The sequence below is a fragment of the Oncorhynchus nerka genome, linkage group LG9a (assembly GCF_034236695.1).
Source record: "Oncorhynchus nerka isolate Pitt River linkage group LG9a, Oner_Uvic_2.0, whole genome shotgun sequence".
Classification (NCBI taxonomy): domain Eukaryota; kingdom Metazoa; phylum Chordata; class Actinopteri; order Salmoniformes; family Salmonidae; genus Oncorhynchus; species Oncorhynchus nerka.
In genome coordinates, this window is record NC_088404.1 from 62,471,066 (window position 1) to 62,495,002 (window position 23,937).

The 23,937-nt window shown below is 41.9% G+C and overlaps 1 protein-coding gene across 1 annotated transcript in view; it reads left to right on the plus strand.

Moving 5' to 3' along the window:
* The first annotated feature begins 6,127 nt into the window (after positions 1–6,127).
* Positions 6,128–23,937, plus strand: part of tmem86a (transmembrane protein 86A) — a 60,577-nt gene continuing 42,767 nt past the window's right edge. The window contains exon 1 of the mRNA XM_029668827.2: positions 6,128–6,290. Coding sequence (XP_029524687.1) covers positions 6,270–6,290 — 21 coding nt within the window. The 5' untranslated portion in view covers positions 6,128–6,269. The remainder of the gene's footprint in view (positions 6,291–23,937) is intronic.

The following is a 23,937-nucleotide window of genomic DNA, read 5'->3' on the forward strand; positions in this document are numbered from 1 at the left end:
ACTGACAACTGCCGAAACATCTACAGTGGGCCAAAAAAGTATTTAGTCAGCCACCAATTGTGCAAGTTCTCCCACTTAAAAAGATGAGAGAGGCCTGTAATTTTCATCATAGATACACTTCAACTATGATAGACAAAATGAGAAAAAAAATCCAGAAAATCACATTGTAGAATTTTTAAGGAATTTATTTGCAAATTATTGTGGAAAATAAGTATTTGGTCAATAACAAAGGTTTATCTCAATACTTTGTTATATACCCTTTGTTGGCAATGACAGAGGTCTTCACAAGGTTTTCACACACTGTTGCTGGTATTTTGGCCCATTTCTCCATGCAGATCTCCTCTAGAGCAGTGATGTTTTGGGGCTGTTGCTGGGCAACACAGACTTTCAACTCCCTCCAAAGATTTTCTATGGGGTTGAGATCTGGAGACTGGCTAGGCCACTCCAGGACCTTGAAATGCTTCTTAGGAAGCCACTCCTTCATTCAAATATCTGAAAGTTATGGTAGGAAATTTATAACTTTATTATCTGAATATTTTCCTTGGTGCCCCGACTTCCTAGTCAATTACAGTTACATGATTAATCAGTTTAATCTCGTAATAATAATTACAGAGAGTTATTTGATAAAAAAAAGTCTTCAGTTTAATGATGCCAAAGACACGACAGTTTCAATTGGTGATGTCATTGGCCCCGAGACCTTGAAGTAGTTGTTTTCCTCGCTCTGCAAGGGCCACAGCTTTTGTGGAGCGATAGGTAACGATGCTTCAAGGGTGACTGTTGTCGATGTGTGCAGAGTGTCTCTGGTTCAAAACCAGGTTGAGGCGAGGACAGGGACGGAAGCAACACTGTTACACCTACAAATCATCTTACTCCATGACCACTATCCTTGTGTACCATCCTCCTGAAGCTAATGAATCATTCCTGTCTGAACTATCTGAACTACTCAGCATTGCAGTTCCACTCTCCCCTCGCTTAATGTTGCTTGGCGATATGAATATTCACATGGACTCAGACTCAAAACTTGCCTATGATTTCATTGCTGTTCTGGACTGTTTCAATATTACCCAACATGTACATTTTCCCACTCACATCAAGGAACACATACTTGACCTCGTCTGCTCTGTTGTCCTCAACCTAACGGTATTTCCACCTCTTCCCTGTTCCCATTGACTGACCACAAGATCCTTAATTTCTCTCTTACCTCATACTCACCCCACTGTCCACGCTGAGGCCTACAAACTCCACCTCTCCATCTACAGAGATGCCCTTGGTGCTGCCAGGTCCACTTACTTCTCCAACATCACCAACAGCTCTAATAAGAACTCCCAGACAATGTTCTCCACTGTCAGCAAACTACTTCAGCCGCCTTGATAACACCTACTCTATTCCCTCCACTGAACTCTGCAACTCCATCCTTCCGTTTTTCAAGGACAAGATCACCAAAATAAAGTAATTACTGACTGATCAATCTATCTCAGCCACTCCTCCCAGTCAAATGTAACCCAGCTCTCCGAATTTGCCTCCATTGACTCTCCCTATCTCTCAAATCTTATCATGTCATTTCCAAGACTACAAATTGCTCCCTGGATCCTCTCCCCACTGTTCTTATCAAAGCTTGCCTGCCTACTCTCTGTCCATATACGGTATCACACACATTCTCAACCTCTCCCACGGAACTGTCCCCTCCAATTACAAAACAGCTCTAGTCACCCCCATCTTAAAAGAGCCAGGATTGGACACCACCATCCTCTATAACTTCCACCTCATTTCAAACCTTCTCTTCCTTGCCAAGACTCTGGAACGTACTGTTGCATCCCAATTAGATACCCACTTGTTAATCAACAACCTGTTAGAGCCCCTTCAGTCTGGTTTCCACACCCTTGATAGTACTGAAACTGCACTCCTCAAAGTTAGATCTCCTCACTTCTGCTGATGCTGTCAACATTCTGATTCTCCTTGACCCAAGTGTCGCTTTTGACACAGTAAGCCATCAGATTCTCCTCATCAGGCATGAGGGTTTGGGTGTACCGCACTGTCCTGGCTACAATCATACCTCACAAAGCAGATCCACTACATCTGGCTCAATGGCCACACCTCAGACTCAGCGGCAGTTTTATATATATATATATTTTAATTGAACCTTTATTTAATTAGGCAAGTCAGTTAAGAACACATTCTTACTTTACAATGACGGCCTACCAAGGAACAGTGGGTTAACTGCCTTGTTCAGGGGTAGAAAGACTGATTTTTACCTTGTCAGCTCGGGGATTCGATCCAGCAACCTTTTGGTTACTGGACCAATGCTCTAACCACTAGGCTACCTGCCGCCCCAAAAGAGTGTCCCCCATGGAGTGCTGGGTCCCTTACTCTTCATAATCTACATCTTCCACCTTGGTCAGCTCCTCATTCACTTCAACCTTGACGTCCACCGATGACACCCAGATCTCCCTTGGCAGCAAAACCCTCCTCAACCCACCTCTGATGCGCATTGAATCCTGCCGCTCTGCAATAAAAACATGGATGCAACAAAACATCCTCAAGCTCAACAGTGATAAAACGGAACTCCTCCTCATAGGCACCAAATCCACCCTCACCAAAGCTGGCAACCTCATCCTGACCATTGACAACACCACTGTCTGTCCCTCCCTCCATGCACGCAACTTTGGCATCATCCTGGAATTATCTTGGGAGATATGGTCAGCATTTGATTGTGAGGAATTATAGGTCAGGTGAACAAAAGGACTTGAGTTCCTATATGTTGTTTCGATTACACCATGAATTGTTAATCATGAAGCACACACCCCCACCCTTCTTCACAGAGAGATGTATATTTCTGTTGGTGCAACGCGTAAAGAATCCCGGTGGCTGTACCGACTCCAACAACATATCCCGAGAGAGCCATGTTTCTGTGAAACAGAGTATGTTACAATCCCTGATGTCCATCTAGAAAGCAACCCTTGCCCTAATTTCACCTACCTTGCTATCTAGAGACTGGACATTGGCGAGTAATATACTCGGAAGCGGTGGGTGGTGTGCACGCCTCTGAAGTCTGACCAGAATCACACTCCATCTACGTCTTCTGCAGCGACATTGTTTTGGGTCGGCCTCTGGAATCAGATCAAATGCTCTGGGTGGTGGTGCGAACAAAGGATCCACTTCGGGAAAGTCGTATTCCTGGTCGTAATGTTGGTAAGTTGATGTCGCTCTGATATCCAATAGTTCTTCCCGGCTGTATGTAATAACACTTAAGATTTTCTGGGCTAACAATGTAAGAAATAATACATAAAAAAATAAAATACTGCATAGTTTTCTCAGGATTAGTAGCAAGGCGACCCTCTCTCGGTGCCATCAAGCTTACATCCCTCTCATCATCGCACTTTCCCTCTAAAACTAAAGAGGACATTAGTAGGCCTAGATCGCGTGCACAGATATGACCTTTTTTTGGGGGAGTAACTTTGCCTTGTGCTTCTCCAAGCATGCTCTTTGTATATCCTAGGTCTATAGCCAATAGTATAGGCTATGGATCATTTGATTGAGACCACACTAGACGCAGTTGATATTTTGCGCGTCCAGCAGAGAATCAGGTATGAGGGGGAGCATCGGGCACAAATGAGACATAATAATAACTCATTCTGAAACACTGAGCAATATTACATTTAACGGATAAACAAAATTACATGACCCTCCCCTGGACTACATTTTTAAATACTAAACCCTCCCTGAATGAAATTGAAAAAGCATGACCCTCCCCCATTTTCCTCTGGGTAACAATTGAGTCAATTTCGACCGCTCCCTAGCTAGCTAACTACAACACACGGGTATAGTTACTCTAAGAATAATATGAGTCATCAAGCCAAAGTAATTCCTTTACTATCCACCATCATAATCAAAACATTTATACAGTTTTGCTCATAATGAGAAGCACTGAGGCTAGCTAGGCTAGTTAGCTAGCTATAACGTTATACTACAGTAACTTTTAGGTATAGCAAAAAACACAGTTCTCTAAAATTGGCTTGTAGGGGTTCTTGCAAGCCCCGTTATGGCGGAATCGATCCCCAAATTGTACTGTACTGAACAACACTGTCTCGGTTAAAAGAGAGATTATCTTGCTAGCTAGCTGCTGACAGCAAAACAACTTACTCGTTTGTCATTTATCCCCCTGAGGCCTGGCCCAGCTGGTCTCGGCTGCCACTGCTGCTTGCTGGTCTCGCAAATAATTTTTCTCGCTGTCTCTTCAGTGTATTCCAGCTCAAATAAATATGGCTTTATGTTCCTATCTAAAAGAACATAAATTTAAAAAAAATGTCACCCAGCTCTTCTTGGAAACAGGAATCATCATAAACAGCCATTGTAGCTAATTATTTAGCAGTCTTGGATAGACAGTGAACCTGTAAACTTGTACCACCCCCGTTTTGAAACACCTGTGTTCGAGGGTGGGAACAAGGAAGTATGGCTCTCATCAGGCTGTTGTCTTTAGAAAGCTAGGGAAAATGAGTCAACCTAGATATCCTGCAATGTTGTGGCAGATAGGAACATCGTTGAGACAAGTCCAATGGCTTTATTGAACAAGGACAACCATATCTACTCAAGTGAGTGTGCAATATGCAAAACACAAAAGCCACAATAATTGCTAGAAAACATAAGTCCATTCCTTTTAAGATCAGACAGCAGGCTCAATCAACCAATGATGCCATTGGTTGAACTCTCCCAGCCCAAAAATAAAAACAATACTGCTACACTGCATAATTATGTCTGAAACACCCTCTCATTACTCATAATTATGTAGGCAAACTGGAAAAACACAACACAAATAATGTCTAGCGGTGAAGTTTCCCTTGTATGCTGTTAACAATATTGTCAATGCTATAATATTATCACACCTTTTAACTTATTTCCTTTTTTGATGTTGTTAAACAAAATTCTAAGTCAGCTAACATTGCTTCATAAAATCTTACGAATTTTGAACATTGCCATTTGTATAATTTCTACCATATTCATTACAAGACTTTTATTCTGAAGGAAAATCCCGACCGTATAATTTTCACCATATTCATTACAGGACTTTTATTCTGAAGGAAAATTTCCGCACTCACGACCTTATTTATTGCTAGGTCTTGCTTATTGTTGCTGGCTTCTAAGAGGTGCGGTGTAGCTAGCTAGTTAGTGTATGACCACAGTCAACATATTTCAGAACAAAATGTCCGTAAAACAAATGCTTGAATTCGTGTAATACGGGATCAATGCCCGGCACCGGGTTGCTATAACATATGATGTAGTTAGCTGATATGTCAAATACCTATCCATGCACATAAAATCTAGCATGCGTCAGCAACGTCTGGGCATAGGAACGTGCCCATATGCTGCGTTGGTAACCAAGTGTGAAGTGAGAATTTACCACCTTTAGAGTTAAATAGAGGATGGAGAAAACACGTTACGGCATGGACATTGAGGGCTTGAACCATTTTAAAGTCAACTGTGTGAGCATTCCTATGGGCGAAGGAAGGATCACATAATTCCATCAGGGGTATCAGCCAATGAATTATACTCGTGAGCAAACACTGAATAACTGTAGATGGCAGTAAATCACCAACCACTTGGCTTTAAACCTGTTCAAACAACACACTAGCTGTCACTAGCTATGCACCCTTTCAACTTGTCTGCCAACTCATAGAAATAGTAGAAAAATAAAATTGACTACTTCGTAAATACAGGTGGTCTCAATGGCGCTACAATGGTGGTAAAGTCCCAGTTCCCACTTGGTTACTAATGCAGAAAAGACTGTTTTAAAAATAGTTTGATGCACAGCGCGCGAGACAAAAGGACGAGTGTGTTGTTCATCATTGTCTACAATGGAACAATGTTACCACAATGTAAATGTACAGAGATACAGTGTAACAAAGTGAAATGTGTAATAAGACTAGATGTAAATACAGGCCATCTGCTTCGATAGGTAAACAGCAGTCAAAAGACCTCGTATTAAAAGGGGCGTTATATTCTCTTAACCTTGCCTCTTTTTTTGTTCCTGTCTGTTAATTGGTCGGATATTTTAACGGCACCCTATCGGTGCCTAAAGTCTATCTCCACCTACAATTATGGTCGGTTTGCCTCCTCCCCCTTATGCCAGGCTGCCCCGAAAAGGGACCAAAACAATACGCATCACAAAGACTACAGCAATTTTAGTGAACCGTACAGTGCGGGAAAACGGCCGCAGCTCAGTGTCGCAATCTCCAGTTGCTTTGCGAATATATACTACAGTGATCGATTGAGAGATGGTTTCGCCAGTGACAGTGGTAAGTTTGGCTATTTGACGTCACACGTAGAAATATGGAAATTTAAATCAAAATGTGCCATTAAGAATATATTCAATTTTTATCATTGTCACAGCGTTGATTTGAAGGGCTAATAGAGATAAAGGAAGGCTCGTTAGCTCTACAGGGACTGTATGTCTTGCTTGTCGGTGTGACGGGAAGGTTATAGGCCTGTCTTGTCAATTTCGTTTTTCCTCCAATGACGGGCATGATAATACCACAGGCGCACATAGGACCGAGTTTACCCTAAATAGGCCTACAGTACAGCACGTGATCATGAAAGCATGTCCGTGTTTATTTCGCGATTGTCACCCACAAAACGTTCGTTATTCATTCTGCCTCTATGGATGTGCAGAGGTTGATAATGATCCATACAATGAACCGGGCATGCATTTGAGGGTTTCTGGGCATGCATTTGAGGGTTTCGGTAATACTAGACCAGACGCAATTCATTGGCGGTGGTCTATTGATGCTATGCGGTATCTCTTTGACGATGTGATGATCAGTTGTTGTAGTAGCTACCACTTCAAAACAAATCTGCCTTGATTGTAGAGGCAAATCATAACTTTTCTAAGCATAAACTTAAATAGCCTAATAAGCCCATGAATATTTTTCGACAGACATGCGCGATCGTATTTTTTTGTCTCGAATTTTCCTTTGTCTTGGTCCTTTCTAAACTGTTCCAAAACCGAAACCTATCATGTGACTGAACTTTTTGTCTTTTTTTCCTGTACCCTCCAGTGACGGCTGCACTGAAGAGCTGTCCCGTTGTGGCTTTGCTATACATTTTCACCACTCTACCGAGCCTCTCAGCTTTCCATCCTAAATCCCTATTTCAGTAAACCTTATAATTACTGTAAATATATTTAAAATAGAGACATAAATATATTCTGTTGACAAGGGCTCGTGTGCCCATACGAAAAAAACGTGACGTATGTATATATTTTTAACTCATATAAAGTGACATACATTTGAAATAATATTGTCATATATTTTAATAACCTATATAAATGGCACAGCTCCATACCAAAAATTATAAAAAAATGATATATTATATTGATAGGCCTATGTACTTTCATCATGCAAAATGTGTTCGGAACATATTTGTTTTGTTCAATGCATGTATTGCTTTCAAAATGTATTACAGAATTATTATTTGTTTTGCATGGTATATATATATATATATATATATATATATATATATATATATATATATATATATATATATATACTTTTAAAAAATGTGCTTGTCTTTTTTCCTGCTATCACTGGCTTTACCGATACCTACTTTGTCGAGGTAAAAGATGCCTTCTACGATGGTGATATGCTGTTGTCTCACCTAGCTATTTTAAGAGGAATGCAATAATGTAAGTCGCTCTGCTCAATCACTAAAATGAAAATGTAATTTAAGAACCATACATAAATCTCACACGTTTTTGATATTTTGATATTGTTGTAATAATACACTTATTTGGGCTGAGTCCTCCCAAGGATTTCAATTGGGAATTGTTTATGCCTGTTGCCACCAGCAGTGGGCGTTGTAGGGGCGCGAGAACAGCGTTTTGTGTCTCCCCTCAACACTCAAGGAGAAACTGTGAACGTTAAACATTTCTCCTGCCTCCTTTTTCATTGTTCTGTTAAAACAAGTATGCCTTTTACACAAGCACATTATCTATAGACAATTTTAGTCGAAATCTGAGTACCTTTTATGTTGAAATTGTACAGTTAAAATGTGTAAATTGATTGAGTGAAAACTGTTAGCAATTTTGCCTTGGAGATGCCTGGGTTTGCTGCTTAAACAGGCTAGCCCATGGAATAATATAAGACAAAAGGGTGCCAGCTAATATTCTGGTTTAAACTTATTGATTTATAGCTCCTCTAAGGTAATAATGTGGTTTATTTTCTACTCCGTTTATATGGTCTAAGGTCCATCTCCCAACCCAAGTGTTACATATTACAGAGTATTATTTTTAGAGTAAAACGGTATACGCTAACGCTAAGCTAACTGCAATCGCTAGCGGGTCAAGCCTATACTGGTCACTATTAGTTTAGCGGCTATCTTTAGCTGGCTCAAGCCTCGTTCACATCCTGTCCGAGGTCCACCAGATGCATATGAGTTTTTTTGCCGCATGTCTAGCCTGCGTTTTCCATATTTGACGCACATGTAATTTGCTTTTCAACTTGCTAAAAGCTAGCTAGTTTGAGTCTGTGTGTGTACTTCCGTTTGTACCACCGCATGGTAAAGCAACACACAATTAGAAAATATCGAACACATGCGGTAAAGAGAATGCACTGCAGCCTAATGCTGCACCCCCAACGTAGTGTTGTGGACTGCTCCATTGAAAATTATGTCATGCATTTCAATGGGGACATCCACAATGGAGGCAAGTGGCAGCAGGGCAAAACAATGGACCTGGGCACTCTGTGCCATAGATTCAATAATATAAAATGTCCACATATTAAGATATATACAAAAAAGTGAATTTAACAAATCACTCCACTAGCGCAGAGTGTATTTATACTTGGCTAGGAGGCTATCTCAACATTAACCAAGCCTTGCAGGAGTGTTTGAACCTAAGACTTGCAAAAACAGCTTTTATCTCAGCCGGGAGTTTGTTCCACTCCACCACTGCTGTATATAAAAACGTGCTCTGGCCCGTACCGCTCTTGAATCGTGGTGGTTCAAAATCTCTGGCACTGCCTCTCATGGCGTAGGAAGGACAGTAGTAAGATAGTTCTTTAGATACTGGGGGACTGTAACATACACGATTTTATGGGCCAATCTCAGCTCCCAGCTACAGCTAAATTACCCTTTTATTAACTGATAGTCACTGTAGTTCACTGCACTGAGAAGGGCTGAGCTGAAAAGGTACAAATCTGTTGTTCTGCCCCTGAGCAAGGCAGTTAACCCACTTTTCCCTGGGCGCTGAACTTGTGGATGTCGATTTAAGGCAGCCTCCCACACCTCACAGATTCAGAGGGGTTGGGTTAAATGCGGAAGACACATTTCAGTTGAATACATTCAGTTGGACAACTGACTAGGTTTCCCCCTTTTCCAACATGACCCAGAGGGCTAAGATTCAGAATGACCCATGACATTTTATTTTGAGATGTCTGTAGCTGGATCTTGATGAACTTGGGGAACTACTGTACCAGGTAGTGCACACAGTCAAAGTGAGGTTGCACTAACTGCTGCAAGTGTTTTCAAGTTCCTTTATGTACAAATGTGGCTTTTCTGGCCAGAAATGTCACTTCCTAGTTGACTTTGGCAATCACTTTCTGCCCCATACTCTCCCCTGTGAGGAACCTGTCTAGTTCACAGCCTAAGTATTTAACACAGTTCTTGGCTGTAACCTCTGTGTCACCAACCGCAACTCTAAAGCCTGGTGATCTACCTAGCCTGATATTAGATCCAAATAAAATTGAATCTATTTTCCCCAAATGAAAAAACAGCATGTTGTCTGACAGCCAGTTACTGATACTCGTCAGTTCTGCACTAAGCTGGCTCTCATCCATACTTTGTGAGAGACCAAAAGAGCTGAATCGTCTGCATTTAAAAACAGTTGAAAGGAACAAGCTGATTTCATATAATTGATATTGAGCCATCACTAACACAGAGAGGCTGCTGCCTACATAAAGACTACATACAATGGATCACTAGTCACTTGATTAATGCCACTTTAATGATGATGTTTACACATCTTGCATTACTCATCCCATATGTACAGTGGGGCAAAAAGGAATTTAGTCAGCCACCAATTGTGCAAGTTCTCCCACTTAAAAAGATGAGAGAGGCCTGTAAGAGACAAAATGAGAGAAACGATTTTCCCGAAAATCACATTGTAGGATTTTTAATGAATTTATTTGCAAATTATGGTGGAAAATAAGTATTTGGTCAATAACAAAAGTTTATCTCAATACTTTGTTATATACCCTTTGTTGGCAATGACAGTGGTCAAATGTTTTCTGTAAGTTTTCACAAGGTTTTCACACACTGTTGCTGGTATTTTGGCCCATTCCTCCATGCAGATCTCCTCTAGAGCAGTGATGTTTTGGGGCTGTTGCTGGGCAACACAGACTTTCAACTCCCTCCAAAGATTTTCTATGGGGTTGAGATCTGGAGACTGGCTAGGCCACTCCAGGACCTTGAAATGCTTCTTACGAAGCCACTCCTTCGTTGCCCGGGCGGTGTGTTTGGGATCATTGTCATGCTGAAAGACCCAGCCATGTTTCATCTTCAATGCCCTTGCTGATGGAAGGAGGTTTTCACTCAAAATCTCACGATACATGGCCCCATTCATTCTTTCCTTTACACGGATCGGTCGTCCTGGTCCCTGTGCAGAAAAACAGCCCTAAAGCATGATGTATCCACCCCCATGCTTCACAGTAGGTATGGTGTTCTTTGGATGCAACTCAGCATTCTTTGTCCTCCAAACACGACGAGTTGAGTTTTTACCAAAAAGTTCTATTTTGGTTTCATCTGACCATATGACATTCTCCCAATCTTCTTCTGGATCATCCAAATGCTCTCTAGCAAACTTCAGACGGGCCTGGACATGTACTGGCTTAAGAAGGGGGACACGTCTGGCACTGCAGGATTTGAGTCCCTGGCGGCGTAGTGTGTTACTGATGGTAGGCTTTGTTACTTTGGTCCCAGCTCTCTGCAGGTCTTTCACTATGTCCCCCCGTGTGGTTCTGGGATTTTTGCTCACCGTTCTTGTGATCATTTTGACCCCACGGGGTGAGATCTTGCGTGGAGCCCCAGATCGAGGGAGACTATCAGTGGTCTTGTATGTCTTCCATTTCCTAATAATTGCTCCCACAGTTGATTTCTTCAAACCAAGCTGCTTACCTATTGCAGATTCAGTCTTCCCAGCCTGGTGCAGGTCTACAATTTTGTTTCTGGTGTCCTTTGACAGCTCTTTGGTCTTGGCCATAGTGGAGTTTGGAGTGTGACTGTTTGAGGTTGTGGACAGGTGTCTTTTATACTGATAACAAGTTCAAACAGGTGCCATTAATACAGGTAAAGAGTGGAGGACAGAGGAGCCTCTTAAAGAAGAAGTTACAGGTCTGTGAGAGCCAGAAATCTAGCTTGTTTGTAGGTGACCAAATACTTATTTTCCACCATAATGTGCAAATAAAAAAATAAAAAAATCCTACAATGTGATTTTCTGGATTTTTTTTCTCATTTTGCCTGTCATAGTTGAAGTGTACCTATGATGAAAATTACAGGCCTCTCTCATCTTTTTAAGTGGGAGAACTTGCACAATTGGTGGCTGACTAAATACTTTTTTGCCCCACTGTATATACTGTATTTTATACCGTCTATTGCATCTTGCCTATGCCGGTCTGTCATTGCTCTTCCATTTATATGTATATGTACATATTCTTATATGTACATATCCTTATTCCATCCCTTTACTTGGATTTGTGTGTATTAGGTAGTTGTTGTGGAATTGTTAGATTACTTGTTAGATATTGCTGCACTGTCGGAACAAAAAGAACAAGCATTTCACTACACTTTCAATAACATCTGCTAACCATGTGTATGTGACCAATAACATTTGATTTTATATGATTGTTATTGTAGAGAATGAATTAAACAACAATATTCCCCTAACCCCTAAGTTTAATTTTAAAATATCTAATCACTACATGCTATACTGCCATGCTACTGCTACACTCCTCATGTACAGTATCATTGTATTAGCACTGTGTGTGTGTGGTTAGGCCTACTCCCCCACTCCCAGTCTCAGCTGGTGACAGCTTGGGGTGGTGGGCAGATAGAATAGCATGACCTGCTTTAGCATATAAGATGACTAGATGAACAGACTTAGTCTTACTGAAGGACCCTGATAGTGCTTCATTTGGCATTAAAGCCTTGTTGTTGAACTTCCATTTTCCTCAAATGGCAGCTGTTTCTTGCGCATTCAGTTTATTCCTCAATTAATGCACCTTGATTGGTCTCTGATTGGTCTCTGGCCGAGGCTGCATACTTTCCCTGAACAAAAACAACTGTCAAAGAAAGAAACCAATGCTTCTGCTCATCTTGCCCTTTATGAATGATCTAGGATCAGCTACCCTTACCTCATGTTGTCCTAACGCCTATAAATTACGGGCCAAGCACCAAAGCTGGCACTGATTGTGAACCTGTTGTTATGCCTTAAGTTACCAGGAGAGATAGAATGTAGTGTATCGCTGCCCTTTTCCCCGTGGACATTTGGCATATGGGTGAGATCATCCTCTTGTCAAAATGTTATTTGTCTTGACGAGTCCAACGGTTTAAGTGGTTTAAGTGAATACCCCTTTCTGTGAACCTATTAACTGTGCTATACTAGTCTGTAAGTGTTAAAACAGTAACATATTACATGAAGTGTATTACAAGTGTGTAAAGTGTTATTGCACATTATTGTAACAGCAATACAAATAAAATTGTATTTGTCACATGTGCTGAATACAACAGTTGTTAACCTTAATGAAATGCTTACTTATAAGCCCTTAACCAATAATGCAGTTAAGAAAAAGTTTTTAAGAAAGTATTTACTAAAATAAACTGAAGTATAAAAGAAGAAAAAAGAAAAATCTATAATTAAAGAGCAACAATAAAAAAACAGGAACAAGGTTATATACAGTGGGTACTGGTACAGAGTCAATGTGCGGGGGCACAGTTTAGTTGAGGTAATTGAGGTAATATGTACATGTAGGTCGAGGTAAAGTGACTATGCAGAGATAATAAACAGAGAGTAGTAGCAGTGTAAAAATGGGGGAGGGACAATGCAAACAGTCCGGGTAGCCGTTTGATTAGCTGTTCATGAGTCTTATGGCTTGGGGGTAGAAGCTGTTTGGAAGCCTCTTGGACCTAGACTTGGCACTCCGGTACCGCTTGCCGTGCAGTAGCAGAGATAACGGTCTATGACTAGGGTGGCTGGAGTCTGACAATTTTTAGGGCTTTCCTCTGACACCGCTTGGTATAGAGGTCTTGGATGGCAGGAAGCTTGGCCCCAGTGATGTACTGGGCCATACGCACTACCCTCTGTAGTGCAGAGCAGTTGCCATACCAGGCGTTGATGCAACCAACCATACTCTCGATGGTGCAGCTGTAGAACTTTTTCAGGATCTGAGGACCCATGCCAAGTCTTTTCAGTCTCCTGAGGAGGAATAGGCATTGTCATGCTCTCTTCACGACTGTCTTGGTGTGTTTGGACCATGATAGTTCATTGGTTATGTGGACACCAAGGAACTTGAAGCTCTCAACCTGCTCCACTACAGCCCTGTCAATGAGAATGGGGGAGTGCTCGGTCCTCCTTTTCCTTTAGTCCACAATCATCTCCTTTGTCTTGATCACGATGAGGGAGAGGTTGTTATCCTAGCACCACACTGCCACGTCTCTGACCTCCTCCCTATAGGCTGTCTCATCGTTGTCGGTGATCAGGCCTACCACTTGTGTTATCTGCAAACTTAATGATGGTGTTGGAGTTGTGCTAGGCCACGCAGTCATGGGTGAACAGGTAGTACAGGAGGGGACTGAGCAGACACCCCTGAGGTGCCCCCGTGTTGAGGATCAGTGTGTCAGTTGTGTTGTTACCTACCCTTACCACCTGGGGGCGGCCGTCAGGAAGTCCAGGATCCAGTGGCACAGGGAGGTGTTTAGTTTCAGTGTCCTTAGCTTAGTAATGAGCTTTGAGGATACTATGGTGTTGAACGCTGAGCTGTAGTCAATGAAAAGCATTCTCAGTAGGTGTTCCTTTTGTCCAGGTGGGAACGGGAAGTGTAGAGTGCAATAGAGATCGCATCATCTGTTTGGGCGGTATGCAAATTGGAGTGGTTCTAGGGTTTCTGGGATAATGGTGTTGATGTGAGCCATGACCAGCCTTTCAAAGCACTTCATGGCTACAAACGTGAGAACTACTCGTGTCACTGGGCAGCTCGCGGATGTGTTTCCCTTTGTATCCTGTATTTGTTTGCAAGCCCTGCTACATCCGACGAGCGTTGGAGCCGGTGTAGTACGAGTCCTGTATTGACGCTTTGCCTGTTTGATGGTTTGTCTGAAGCGGGATTTCTTATCAGCATCCGGGTTCGAGTCCTGCTCTTTGAAAGCGGCAACTCTACAATTTAGCTCAGTGCTGATGTTGCCTGTAATCCATGGCTTCTGGTTGGGGTATGTACGTACGGTCACTGTGTGGGAGACGTCCTCGATGCACTTATTGATGAAGCCAGTGGCTGAGGTGGTGTACTCCTCAATACCATCGGAAGAATCCCGGAACATATTCCAGTCCAAGCTGTGGTCTACAGCTTTTCATGAGATACTCTACCTCAGGTGAGCAAAACCTTGAAACTTCCTTAATATTAGATTTTGTGCACCAGCTGTTATTTACAAATTGACACAGACCACCACCCCTTGTCTTACGGGAGGCAGTTGTTCTGTCTTGCTGATGCACCGAAATCCCAGCCAGCTGTATGTTATCCATGTTGTCGTTCTGCCACGACTCGGTGAAACATAAGATATTACATTTTTTTAATGTCCCATTGGTAGGATATTCTTGATCGGAGGTCATCCATTTTATTATCCAATGATTGCACGTTGGCTAAATGAACTGATGGTAGAGGTGGATTACGCACTCCCCGTCGGATCCTTACAAGGCACCCCCGACCTACGTCCCCAATATCTCTGTTTCTTCTTCATGCGAATGACGGGGATTTGGGCCTTGTCGGGTGTCTGAAGTAAATCCTTTGTGTCCGACTCATTCAAGAAAAAAATCCAGTACGAAGTGAGTAATCACTGTCCTGATATCCAGAAGCTCTTTTCGGTCATAAGAGATGGTGACAGAAACATTATTTACAAAATAATTGGTAAAATGGCAGCCATCTCCTCCGATGCCATGCAGCGCCATCCCTCTCTTTTCTTTGCACCTATGAACAGTGCAATACTAGTCAAGTGTTAATACGGTAACAAGTTATATTATGTGTATTACAAGTATTTAATAGTGTTGTTAGGCTACAGAATGCATACAAGTAACTTATTATAATTACATATACAGTGTTTTCTTTGGAATCACTTTCAAAGTTTTTGTCTTTTGGTTGCTGAAAGCAGAGCATTTTAAATTGTAGTGTTGTCCCCCTGCTCTCATACTAATGTGACCCCTGGGTGTGCACTGTGTTATGTAAAGATCTAATTCAGTATAGGGTATCATAATAAACATGGTAGTAATATGACCCACTGGCCATATTTGTACATCTGTTGTCCCTTTGCCAAGATGAGTATGATGAAAGAAAGAGAGAAAGAGAGTGTCTGTGTGTGTGTGTGTGTCATGTTTCTGATACTCATCACCATAGTGCCAGATGAACCAGAATGCTAAGATGGCATGATGGGACTTTATTACGACTGCACCAACATGCACGCGGTTGTAGTATTTCCTAATAATGGATCCGGAGCCAATGCTGATTCCTTTTGGGTCGCGGTGTAAAAGTGGTAAACTGGACCCAGATTAGTTTGTACTATCTTGCTGAGCTTGAAACATTGCTTTCACATCACAAAAGTAATGTGTTTTCCCAAATGGTGGGTTTCAGCAAGCTTACTCTTAGGTTGAAGTCTGAAGGTAGAGACATTGGTTTTGGTGTTAATTTGGTTGGTCACAAGAGCATTTGAAGAGCTTTAGATGGGTCTCCCAGCACAACAAATGTGCCACTACACTTTCATGCGGCATAAATACTGTATCTCAAATCTCAAGCCTATTCCTGTTTTTCATTAACCGTATGATTCTTCAATGGGAAACAAGAGCTAGTCTAGATTACCAATAAACCATGCAGTAAGATGCTTTCAATGTTGTATCGGGAAATGGCTTTTGTTTGCATTTCGATCATGGAAACGGGGGGTGGTGATGGTACGGTGGTTCACATCATTTGCATCCCAAATGAAGAAATACGTTTATTGTGTTTGTCTTCTCTACCTTAGTTGAATGTCTGTAAATCGCTCTGGACACAATGCCTTCAGAAAGTATTCATACCCCTTGACTTCAAAATAGTTTTTAAAATTTCACCTTTATTTAAGCCGGCAGGCCAGTTGAGAACAAGTTCTCATTTACAACTGCGACCTGACCAAGATAAAGCAAAGCAGTGCAACAAAAACAACAACACAGAGTTACACATGGGATAAACAAACGTATAGTTAATAACACAATAGAAAATCTGTATACTGTGTGTCCAAAGTAAGGTGGTAAGGCAATAAATAGGCCATAGTGTCGCAGTAATTACAATTTAGCAATTAACACTGGAGTGATAGATGTGCAGATGAGGATATGCGTGTAGAAATTCTGGTGTGCAAAAGAGCAGAAAAAAACAAAAAACAAATATGGGAACGAGTTAGGTAGTTGGTTGGATGGACTATTTACAGATGGGCTGTGTACAGCTGCAGCGATCGGTAAGCTGCTCTAACAGCCGATGCTTGAAGTTAGCGAGGGAGATAAGACTCCAACTTCCAGTGATTTTTGCAATTCGTTCGGTTCATTGGCAGCAGAGAACTGGAAGGAAAGGCGGCCAAAGGAGATGTTTGCTTTGGGGATGACCAGTGAAATATATCTGCTGGAGTGCGTGCTACGCGTGGGTGTTCCTTCACTCATGCTGCCAAACATACCCTTGTAAAACTGACCATCCTACCGATCCTCGACTTCGGTGATGTAATTTACAAATTAGCCTCCAACACTCTACTCAGCAAATTGGATGCAGTCTATCACAGTGCCATCCATTCTGTCACCAAAGCATCATATACTACCCACCACTGCGACCTGTACGCTCTCGTTGGCTGGCCCTCGCTTCATAATCGTCGCCAAACCCACTGGCTCCAGGTCATCTACAAGTCTCTGCTAGGTAAAGCCCCGCCTTATCTCAGCTTACTGGTCACCATAGCAGCACCCACCCGTAACACACAGGTATATCTCACTAGTCACCCCCAAAGCCAATTCTTCCTTTGGCCTCCTTTCCTTCCAGTTCTCTGCTGCCAATGACTGGAATGAACTGCAAACATCACTGAAGCTGGAGACCCATATCTCCCTCACTAGCTTTAAGCACCAGCTGTCAGAGCAGCTCACAGACCATTGCACCTGTACATAGCCCATCTGTAAATAGACCATCCAACTACCTCATCCCCATACTGTAATTATTTATTTATTTATCTTGCTCCTTTGCACCCCAGTATCTCTACTTGCACATTCATCTTCTGCACATCTACCATTTCAGTGTTTAATTGCTATATTGTAATTACTTCACCACCATGGCCTATTTATTGCCTTACCTCCCTTATCCTACCTCATTTCACACACATATAGACCTTTTCTACTGTATTATTGACTATATGTTTGTGTACTCCATTTGTAACTCTGCGTTGTTGTATGTGTCGAACTGCTTTACTTTATTTTGGCCAGGTCGCAGTTGTAAATGAGAACTTGTTCTCAACTAGCCACCTGGTTAAATAAAGGTGAAATATAAAATAAATAAATCTAAATCAATTCACATATGGTGTCCAGGGCACAGCTGGGAGCTGAGGGGAGTCTATAACGAGCGGCAACAGTGAGAGACTTATTTCTGGCGAGATGGATTTTTAAAAGTAGAAGCTCAAACTGAGCTTCTAGACCTGCATAGTAGGACAGAACTCCGCAGGCTATCTCTACAGTAGATTAGATTGCAACTCCTCCCCCTTTGGCAGTTCTATCTTGACAGAAAATGTTGTAATTGGGGATGGAAATTTCAGACTTTTGGTGGCCTTCCTAAGCCAGGATTCAGACATGGCTAGGACATCAGGGTTGGCGGAGTGTGCTAAAGCAGTGAATAAAGCAAATTTAAGGAGGAGGCTTCTGATGTTAACATGCATGAACCCAAGGCTTTTACGGTAACAAAAGTCAACAAATGAAAGCGCCTGGGGGGACACAGGGCCTGGGTTAACCTCTACATCACTAGAGGAACAGAGGAGGAGTAGGATGAGGGTACAGCTAAAGGCTATAAGAACTGGTCATCTAGTGCTTTCAGAACAGAGAGTAAAAGGACAAAACTTCTGGGCATGGTAGGATAGATTCAGGGCGTAATGCACAGACAATGGCGTGGTAGGGTGCGAGTACAGTGGAGTTATACCTAGGCATTGAGTGACGATGAGAGAGGCTGCATCTCTAGAAACGGCAGTTAAACTAGGTGCGGTCGCCGCATGTGTAGGGGGTGGGCAAGGGAGCTAACCGAGGCATGCAGAACAGGACTAAGGGCTCCGCAGTAAAACAAAACAATGAGAGTTACCCTAAACAACCGTATACAAGGCATATTGACATTTGAAGAAGACAAAGGTATCACAGGTGTTGATTGGGAGGGCTAAGACAACAACGGGTAAACAGCTAAGACAACAACAATGGGTAAATGGTGATGAATGGGCAGAGAGGGGTCAGTTAGTTATGCACAAGGCCTGAGTTTGAGGCTGGGGCCGACAGATAAACAAAATGATGTCCCTGTGTTAATGAACAGTCCAGTAGGCATCAGCTGTGTAGCCGTGGGATCATAGGGTCCAATAAGCAGCAATGGACGAAACATGGAGCCACTCGGCAGTCGTCACTACGCTAGGCGAGCGGGAGACACGGTGCTCAGAGAGTTAGCGGGCCGGGGCTAGTAGCTGGGTCCTCACCGACATCAACGACGCAGAGACCGGTTGAGGGCACATCGGCCGAAATACGTCAGCAGACCAGTCGTGATAGATCAGCAGAGCTCCGTGTCGACAAAGTGTGCAGGCCAATTGACAAGAGAGGTGTTGTAGTTGGTTTATTTCGTTTGCTAGCCGGAGGAATGGGCCTAGCTCGAGGCTAACTGGTGGTTCCTTCTGGACAGGGGCATTAGCCATGATAGCCACTCTGTAGCAGCTAGCTAGCCGCGATGATCTGGGGTAATGGTCCAGAGCTTGCGGCAGGAAGTAGTGGGGGAAAAAAGCAGTCTGATATGCTCAGGGCTGATATCACGCTATGCAGACTGGCAGATATTATCCGGACCCTCCGGGCTACAGCGGCTGGTGTCTGTGCTAAAGGTAAAGACTGCTAGCAGTGTCTACAATGACTAAATAGCTAGTAGAGTAAAAAAAACAGGCTATATACAGTATTGAGATAATTAGCTGGCTAGCTTCTGAAGGCTAGCTTCTGATGGAGATTCCAGTTATAAGGTCTAGAAAAATAGCAGATCTATAGCGTGTTGGGTGAGGCGGGTTGCAGGAAGGTATATTTAATTCGAAAATGGAAAAAGAGATTGAAATGTATACAAAAAAAGGAAAAAGCTGCATATTTGCACGGGTTAAAACACGGGACAAAACAAACACGTCTTGCTGCTACGCCAGTTGATCTACACACAATACCCCATAATGACCAAGTTTTAACATGGTTTTAGAAATGTATTGAAAATGATATACAGAAATATCTATTTGCATAAGTATTCACACCATAGTCAATACTTTGTATAAGCACCTTTCTGGGTAAGTCTTTAAGAACTTTCCACACCTGGATTGTGCAACATTTACCATTATTATTTTCCAAATTCTTCAAGCACTATCAAATCGGTTGTTGATCATTGCTAGACAACCATTTTCAGGTCTTGCCATAGATTTCCAAGTAGATTTAAGTCAAAACTGTAACTTGGCTACTCAGGAACATTCACTGTCTTGGTAAACAACTCCAGTGTAGATTTGGCCTTGTGTTTTAGGTTATTGTCCTGCTGAAAGGTGAATTCATCTCCCAGTGTGTAACGATGTGCTCTAAGAGTCGGGAAGCAACTTCAGGGAGTGAGTGTTTTAATAAATAAATAAAACATAATCCAAAACAAGAAACCACACACAGACAAGAAACAGAAAAAATGACACCTGGGGAAGGAACCAGAGGGAGTGACATATATAGGGCAGGTAATCAAGGAGATGATGGAGTCCAGGTGAGTGTCATAATGCGCTGATGTGCGTAATGATGGTGACAGGCGTGCTCCATAACGAGCAGCCTGGTGACCTAGAGGCCGGAGAGGGAGCACACGTGACACAGTGTTTGTTGGAAAGCAGACTGAACCAGATTTTTCTCTAGGATTTTGCCTGTGCTTAGCTCCATTCCGTTTCTTCTTTATAAAATAAGCATACCCATAACATGCTTGAAAATATGGAGAGTGGTACTAAGTAATGTGTTGTATTGGATTTGTCCCAAACATAACACTTTGTATTCCCGGACAAAAAGTTAATTGTTTTGCCACATTTTTTGCAGTATTACTTTAGTGCCTTTTTGCAAATAGCATGCATGTTTTGGAATATTTGTTTTTTGTACAGGCTTCCTTCTTTTCACTCTGTCTATTAGGTTAGTATTGTGGAGTAACTGCAACGTTGTTGATCCATCCTCAGGAGACAACTGTCACAGCCATTAAACTCTGTAACTGTTTTAACGTCACCATTGTCCTCATGGTGTTAATCCCTAAGTGGTTTTCTTCCTCTCTGGCAACTGAGTTAGGAAGGACGCCTGTATCTTTGTAGTGACTGGATATATTGATACACCATCCAAAGTGTAATTAATAACATCACCATGCTCAAAGGGATATTCAATGTCTACTTTTTTTGTTTTACCAATAGCTGCCCTTCTTTGCAAGGCATTGGAAAACCACCCTGGTCTTTGTGGTTGAATCTGTGTTTGAAATTCACTGCTAGACTGAGGGAATTTACAGATAAATGTATGTGTGGGTTACAGAGATTAGGTAGTCATTTAAAAATCATGTTTAAACACAATTATTGCACACAGAGTGTTAGGGTTGGGTGACATTTGGGCAGACCTACGATATGCTACTCCAAATACTGTGACTTCATTTAACATATCGATACATCTGATAAAACTGCACAGTTTTGATTTGTAAACTTCAAATAGATTATGGTCTTGACCATCGTCATATATTGTCTTGCACTTCACAATATATTTTCAGTCAAATATCACGATATTCGATTTAATCATATATTTACTCCTGAACTTATTTATGCTTGCCATAACAAAGGGGTTGAATACTTATTTGCTCAAGACATTTCAGCTTTTCATTATTGATTAATTTGTAAAAATGTCCAAAAACATAATTCCACTTTGACATTGTGTAGGCCAGTGACAAAACAAATCGAAATATAATCCAATTTAAATTCAGGCTTTAACAAAACAAAATGTGGAAAAAGTCAAAGGTTTGAATACTTTCTGAAGGCACTCTAAGAGTGACTGTTAGTCACTACTGACGGATGTTATCTTCAGACTCCCTTAGTCTCAGGCTGCCGTCCCCAATGCCACCCTACTCCCTATATAGTGCACTACCTTTAACCAAGGCACATAGGGCTCCAGGCAAAAGTAATGTATTATATAGGGAATAGTGTGCCATTTGGTCTCCTGCATCTCTTTCAGTCTCCCTCGGGCACACACTGGTGGCAGAGCCAAAATGAAGTGAGTCATTCCATGCTACATTTTGACACATGCTTCAGTATCTGTCTGTGAGAAAGAAAGGCCGGTGGAAAGGAGACAATCAATGCAATGTTTTGACACATTCCGCTTCAAACTCTCAAGTATGGCTCGGTAGCCGTCTGAGAAAGAAAGACAGATTAACAGAATACTGAAAGGAGTCCGTCAATTCAACATTTTGACAGATGCTACTAAGTGTGCCAACCATGAAATAAGAAGATGTAGATTAATTTGTTAGTGTTGTCTGGGTTGATCTCACCACCTGCTGTTTTAATCTCCATGGGACAGAGAAAATATTGATGCGTGGAAGAGAAGGAGGCCTCTGTGATCTGTTATGTCACTGTTATGATAATGTTATGAAGGCCTATTGATGGAGTTTAAGTGACGTGCTACTGAATGTTGGACGAGAAAGACAGATATATTGAAACATTGAAAGTAGGCCATTTGAAAAGGAGACATGCATTCATAAAATGCTTCTTATGATACAGTAAGGCTGGAGAGAACCAAGTGTGAGAAATAAAAAAGAGACAGATATATTTTGAGACATGCCGTTATAAACTTGACAGGGCTGGCAAGCCACCCGGGAGGAAGAAAAGGCTAAGAAACTGAGCTTTGAAAGGAGACATTATTGAGGTTAAGGCAGATAGCCAGATGGTAGACATTTGAGAGGGTAAGCATTCAGTAGATGCAACATTCAGTAGCACGTCACTTACACTTTCCATCAAAAGGCCTTCATAACATTATCATAACAGTGACATAACAGATTACAGAGGCCTCCAACCGTTCTTTCCTAATTTAGTTTCTTCATTCTTCCTTGTTTTTCAAGTTCTGAGGATGTTCGAGCACGAGGAAGACATAGCCCACCCAAATCCTAACCTCAATTGTCCGTGTAAAAAGCATAACTTTCCTTGATTAATGGAACACAGCATACATACTGTAGATACCATCTCCTCACAAAAAAACATTAAAATCAAATACAATTTTATTTGTTACACGTGCCGAATACAACAGGTGTAGTAGACCTTACCGTGAAATGCTTACATACAAACCCTTTAACCAACAATGCAGTTCAAGTAATAGAGTTAATCAAATATTTACTAAATAAACTAAAGTTTAAAAAAATGATACAAAGGAACACAATAAAATAACAATTATAACTCAGTCAGATCAAGAATATGAGGGTTCTGAGCTGATGTTCACCCGTAATTGAGTTCTTTATTGTGTACAAAATATATATTTGTATTAAAATGTCATTTTTTATTAATTAGAAAAAAAATTGAGTTTCGGACCTCAATGTCCTCATATGTAGTTACGGCCCTGTGCCCAGTATTATTAGTCAGCTTACCCAAAAGGTTGGATTGGTGAAAGATGAGAAAATCAAATATATGTGTGTGTGAAGCAGAGGCCATGTGGTTGAAGGTTTGTGACCCTCCTGCTCTTTTCATGCTGTGTTTTAGCAATCATTCTCAGAGCAATTGTTTGACGGGAGTTTCCCTTTCAGTTGCTTCACGTTGAAACATAATATCAGCACAATGAGAACATGGGGCACTGTACTGTTATCTACACGAAATATACAAAGGTATGTGGACACCCCTTCAAATGAGTGGATTCGGCTATTTCAGCCTCACCCGTTGCTGACCGGTGTATAAAATTGAGCACACAGCCATGCAATCTCCATAGAAAAAATTGACAGTAGAATGGCCTTACTTGAAGAGCTCTGTGACTTTCAATGTGGCACCGTCATAGGATGCCATCTTTCGAACAAGTCAGTGCATCCAATTTCTGCCCTACTGGAACTGCCCTGGTCAACTGTAAGTGCTGATATTGTAAAGTGGAAACGTCTACGAGCAACAACGGCTCTGCAGCGAAGTGGTAGGCCACACAAGCTCACAGAATGGGACCGGCGAATGCTGAAGCGTGTAGCGTGTAAAAATCGCCTGTCCTCGGTTGGACTCTGGAGCAGTGGAAACGCGTTCTCTGGAGTGATGAATCACGCTTCACCATCTGGGATTCCGACAGACTAATCTGGGTTTGGCGGATGCCAAGAAAATGCTACTTGGCCAAATGCATAGTGCCAACTGTAGAGTTTTGGTGGAGGAATAATGCTCTCTGGCTGTTTTTCATGGTTTGGGCTAGGCCCCTTTCCCCCAGTGAAGGGAAAT